The sequence below is a fragment of the Sander vitreus genome, chromosome 17, assembly GCF_031162955.1.
Source record: "Sander vitreus isolate 19-12246 chromosome 17, sanVit1, whole genome shotgun sequence".
Lineage (NCBI taxonomy): Eukaryota > Metazoa > Chordata > Actinopteri > Perciformes > Percidae > Sander > Sander vitreus.
The window spans coordinates 23371904-23377860 of NC_135871.1; the positions used below are offsets into that span (position 1 = coordinate 23371904).

Consider the following 5957-nt stretch of genomic DNA (forward strand, 5'->3'; position numbering starts at 1 on the left):
TTAAGCTGTTATCTTGCACCAATGCACTCAGGTACACACATCCTTGCAGACTCACAGATACAAACTCTTTGCTAAACAGTGACACACAAATCCACAAAGTATATTCCTAACCACCAGCCCCTCTCTTTTCTGATTGCAAATTTGATAGATTGTTACACATTGTAAATTTAAAATGACAGATTGAGTTTCTCATTGTACCATTGTTGTCCAAAACTATTAAAAACACATCGATGATCCACACAGTTGCACTGGGTAACATGCTTCTTCATTACGATGAACATCGTGGTTTGTTTTGAGTCGATCCCACACACACTGTCCTTGTGCTGTAAATACTCATTAGCTCACCAAATTTGAGCATAAATCTAGTCCCTAAGAGCCACAGACAGTAGGGCAGTCAGTCAAGTATTGAGAGATAATGTAATGCATTTTGGTCCTTTAATGGAATTTGTTGACAATAATAAAAGCCTTATCATAACTTAAAGATTTTCCAACTCTCTCTTTATTCTTAGTATAACTATTGTGTTATGTATGCAGTGAGGCTATTTCACTAAACAAGATATTTTAATCAGATCTACCAGCACTTCAGACATGACAGCCCCCTGCAGCCTCCTCTTTTTATTTAACTGAATGCCACAGAGCTCTGAGCAAAAACATCGCTAATGCTTCTAACTTGATCTTGCAAATGAGCACAAACAAGTGGGTAGGACGAGGACCAAAATGAGAAAGAAAGACAGGGCGGGGGGGCAGAGGGAATGAGCAAAGAGCTGAGGAATAAAAGGAGGGAGGGTGACAGGGAGGTAGGAGGAGGCAAAATGGGGAAGAAATAGTGAAGGAGAGTTAATATCCATTATCAGACAACTAAGGAGAAATATACAGCTCTGTTGCTACTGTGTGTGGGATTGCTGCTGACACACACAGATGCATGTCAACATCCACACACTCAGATTAAGATACACAGCTAAAGGCTGGGGTCAAGGAATGTACTGCTGCACTCAGTACCTATTAATGTTGAAGCTGTTTACTGTGGTACATGTTGTATTAGACTAAGCAGCATCACCTATGATTCATTCCTATTAAGATACAGATCAGTAGCACAGCAGCAACTTCACCAGCAGGGCAGGCAGACACATCATACTGTGCCTAATCAGATGGCCTAAACTATGGCTTCCTCAGCCCAGTATCCTTATAGTAGGAATTACATCCATATTCGATGATTCTGCACCTCACGAGGTAGGTCCATTGCCAATGTTCAGTGCCAACACAGGAAGTAGTGTGCCTTGTATGTTGTGAATTGGAGGGGGGGTGGATGGCCATAAAGCACATCTAACTTCTCTGAGTTTGCATCCTGTCACAGACCTGCAATTCGTCATAAAGTTTCCCTAACCTTAAAAGTGTACCCCACTGATTTATCATTGCACTCCTATAACATTTCCCCCTAACCTTAACCATAATGCAGTTGCCATGTGCAGATATTGCAGAAAGTGAGAATTTAATTAACGTTGTCATTGAACTTAATCCAGCATTTTGCAGAATTGTCCATATTGACCTTCTCGTCTGATGATAGGCTTGATCTTCCGACATCCCGCAATACATGCATGCAGATACAGAGGCACATTTTTGGAATGAAAAGTACATTTTTCACAGGGGTACCATAACAAGCACCCACCATGTACGTGATATGAAATATGTACATTTTCCTAGAAATCTGGAGAAAGAACTGTTCAGGGGACCTGCTGACCACTGACTGAAATACTCTCAAAGTTACACCAGCTATTCATTTGAACTTATTATGTAGAAGTGTACCAATTTCACACTCTTTCTTTATTTTCCCTATAACCAGTACCACATTACGTATACAAATTAAGCTGCCTTTTAGTGCCACAAAACAGCAACAGATTTGGTCCATGACTTTGTGTGAAGTCATGAGATGCTAAGATTGATCTTTTTGCATTAATTTTTTTATTTAGATCATTTGAATTAGATTTCAAGCATCCATAACACAGTACATGAGTTATTTAACATTTAAAAGTCCAGAAAAGACTGCCAGCATTAGCTATTAGTTGGTTTCATTATGGTTAGCACTGGACATTGTGTGGTGGTCAAAGGGCTTTCAAAGGCAGAAGAGTGTGCTATAGTATGAAAAGAAGTGAATCTGTATAACCCCTTAACGAAAGAACGAGGGTGTCTTTGTGTCATCCTTGAAGGGTTCTCTTGGATGATTAGGAGATGAGACATCGAGAGGTCCTCTTTCCATCTCTTCAGGCCTTACTTCCACATGCATGCGCTCTATCTGCAGTCAAACTATTCACAAATACAGGCATACATGCACAATGACACACAGATTGCTCCCTACGCAGTCCAATGACGGCCCAAAGTCACCCTGCTGCAGTTAGGCTGCAGGACAGTGTGAGTCAGCTTGCTTAGCCAGCCGCGCAGCCCTTTCTGCTTTTCTATCATGCTGCCTGTTTATCTGCCGACCTTCAGTATTTGATTGTGGCTTTATCTTCCTCTATCTGACCTGCCTGCTTGTCTGTATTTTTGTTTGTCTCCATCTCCTTTTCCTTTTAACTTCCCTCTGGTAAAGGTGTCAGTATGCTTCAAATTAAGTCCTCGCCATCTTACACAGTGAATGACCAGTTGTCTGGAGGTGAAAAAGTATGCAGGATTCTTTTTTCATTCTTCACACAACTACTTCTGCCACTTTTCATGTGCACACACTGAATGCCTTTGAGGAGAGACTATATACGACTGTGTGCCGTTGTCCGCATTTGTATGATTCATTGCATCTCACCACAGGATTTTTGCCCCGACTTTGAGCGTGGCCATTAGGAACAGGTATTAACAGTTTTGCCTTCATATGCTTAGACAACACATGTACAACCTAATTCATTTGAAGCATACTGAACCCTTTAGTGTAATCAATTTTGCTAGATGAGACATTTAGAAAAACAGGGTGTTCCTCTGCAGGCGTGAGCCCACCTTCTTAAACAGGGCTTTTAATTTGCATACTTTGCAGTGCTTAATCTTCATCCTTTCTTTCCTGCCATCCTCCCCTCCATTATCCCCCTCCTGTCCCTCCAGGCCCAGCCAGGGACTCCACACCCCTCCATGGAGCTCAGGGTCAGCCATAGGATCATCTGGTGGATTCCTGGGCATCACAGCTGTCTGGTTGTACTCTGCCAGCCTTGTCAGCAGATGCTTCACTACCTCTGGACGAGCTTCTGCCAGGTCTGACCTCTCGTAGGGGTCAGAGGTGACATTAAACAGCCAAACTGACTTCCCCAGCTCACTGCGCCCCTTCTCAAGTTTCTGCCACCGTTCTGGACCACCGGGAAGAGCCTGTGGGGGTATCCAGTCCCCGTCACCCACATTTCCTGTCAGTAGCTTCCAGTCCCCAGCCCTTATTGCTGCCCTTACGGCTGTGTCCCAGATCCCAAAGCCGTTGAGTACCAACGCCTTGTCATATGGCTCCCCAGGCTTCCTGGAGACTGGGTCAATGTTGAAAAGGATTTCAGTACGAGGACAGGGTAGGCCCTCACTGATGGTCCCCCACACATCGTGACCATCAAGGCCACGGTAGGACTGTGGGGCCCCGGCCAGCCCCAATAATGTGGGATACCAGTCAGAAACATGGATCATTGCTCTGCTGACTACACCCTTCTTCTTCAGGAGGGGACTATGGACAAAGGCCACAGCCCGGATGCCCCCTTCCCAGTAGGTCCCTTTGCCACCTCTCAGCGGCCAGTTGCTTCCCCCAGAGAGCGGCTGCCCACCGTTATCAGATGAGTAGATCAGTATGGAGTTTTGATAGAGCCCACTAGTCCTCAGTTCCTGGACAACTTGTCCGACCCCATCATCCAGGCAGCTCAGCATGGCTGCGTAGTGGCGCCTGACACGATTCCCCTGGGAATCATAGCGGTGCAAAAAATGGTCTGGTACCTGCAAGGGTGTATGGGCGGCCTGAAGGGACAGATAGAGGAAGAGTGGTTTATGGGGGTCATGGCTCCTCAGGATCTGCTTCACTCTGGTTGAACAGAGAGGAAATAGAAGGGGTTTTAAGGACTTTTTGTCTCTGTATGTGTGAATCTGTTTAATTTAATTTATACCTGGATGCTCACCTCTCTATGTACAGCAGAGTGGAGTAGTTGCCGGCCATCTCCCAGGCAGGCCTGTCTCCATCATGCAGGTCAAATCCACAAGCTTCAGCCCCGTCACAGCTCCGATAGGAGAAGTGGTCCCCACTGCCAGTCAGTGTGCCCAGGAAACTGTGAAAGCCACGTCCTGTGGGTAGGCAGCTTGGCCTGCAGAAACCCAGGTGCCATTTTCCCACCATGTGTGTGGCGTAACCAGCTTCAACCAGACGCTCTGGTAGTGTAGGGATGCCCGGGGGCAGGCAGAGCGGTTGACGTGATCGGATGATTGAATGCTGGAGTCCAGTGTGAATTTGGTAGCTGGCAAGATAGTGTATTAATAAGATGTAACACAATAATGGGAAATTTCACTGATGGAGTAAGAAATATTGCAACCTTGGATACTCTCACACTGTTACACATCGAGATGTTCAGTGATTTTATAGAATTGTTTTGTGATGAGGAGCTGTTTAGTTACTTTTTTGTTGCACCTACTTTCAACCTGCAACATTTCTACCAGAAAACTCTTTAATCTGCACTGAAAATATGTGGCCAGTTATATGAATGAATGATAAAAATTCAGTATCAAACAACAGAACAGACTTGGATATACATATATTTACAGTGTGTTTTATTGAGGATCATACAGATTAGATGAATTGTAGCATTTCAGTTTTAAAATTGCTATGATGTGAGACAGCTGTCTGTGACATACCTCTCCAGCAATATACACACTGAAAAGTCAATACAACACGGATCATTTTTGTAGCCAGTATCATGATCAAACACATTGTATTTTTAAGTCTCAGACAGGATTTTATTCCAGTATAATGGGAGTTATCTCTTTGTTTCTTTTATATCCATCTATAACTTAGAATATGGGTATATTTTGTTCTAGTGATTAGATAAGATAAATAATTTAGTACTTGATCTTGGCAGTACTTGTGGTACTTTTATTTTATGGCCTTTTTTGTAATGAAAGCTGCCCCATCACTGATTAGAGATGTTAGCAAAAGACAAAAAGCCAATAAAGCCTATGCATAATTATATTATATGAGAACAGATGCAGTAACTGAATTTTCACAATTATGCAACGATAAAGAAATTACTTACCGCCCTGTCATGAGTTGACTGCGAGAGGGTGAGCAGATAGGCTGGACGTAATAATTTTCGAGTTTGACCCCCTCTGCCGCCAGCTGATCCAACACAGGAGTGTGGATGTCTGAGCCATGGTAGCCAATGTCTCCGTAACCCTGGTCATCCACCATGATAAAGATAATGTGTGTGGGCCTGAACCTTTTCACCTTCTCTGTGCCAAAACTGTCATCCATAGACTCATGTTCACCCAGGCAGGAAAGGCAACTGAGCAAGGTCACCCCAATCACCAAGAAAAACACAAACAAGATACCGCCCCTCATTTCCAGCTATCTACTAAAGTCAGATGTTTGTATTTTCTTTTCTGCTTAGTCTGCAGTCAATTAATCTCAAGCCAGATCACGTCTGCAGAAAAATGGGCAGATCTGTGTGCCCAAGGAGCTTGTCCGAAAGTCTCATCTGCCCATTAAGTATGAGTTGTCGTCTTTTTCTGGGGCTTATTCTTGGTTTTGTGAGATGGGGGTTGAGCTGAGACCAGCTGCTATGGTGGGTGGAGAAAAACTGCTGTCTCTAAGAAGTTCATAGAAGTGTGTGTGTGTGTGTGTGTGTGTGTGTGTGTGTGTGTGTGTGTGTGTGTGTGTGTGTGTGTGTGGGAGAGAGAGAGGCTTCTCTCTTTGCAGTACCTTGCTACATTCCTCTGTATTTTCAGGCGCCTCATACGATGGCTGGGAA

At 44.1% G+C, this 5957-nt stretch overlaps 1 protein-coding gene across 1 annotated transcript; it reads right to left on the reverse strand.

Annotated features, from left to right (window-relative positions):
* Positions 1-2248: 2248 nt before the first annotated feature.
* LOC144532435 (arylsulfatase I) lies at positions 2249-5598 on the reverse strand. The gene is made up of 3 exons (XM_078273196.1): positions 5244-5598; positions 4119-4451; positions 2249-4024 (listed from the first exon to the last, which is right to left on the reverse strand). The coding sequence occupies exons 1-3, from the start codon at positions 5546-5548 to the stop codon at positions 2941-2943; spliced, it is 1722 nt and encodes a 573-aa protein (XP_078129322.1). The 5' UTR covers positions 5549-5598; the 3' UTR covers positions 2249-2940.
* Between the last annotated feature and the right edge of the window lie 359 nt (positions 5599-5957).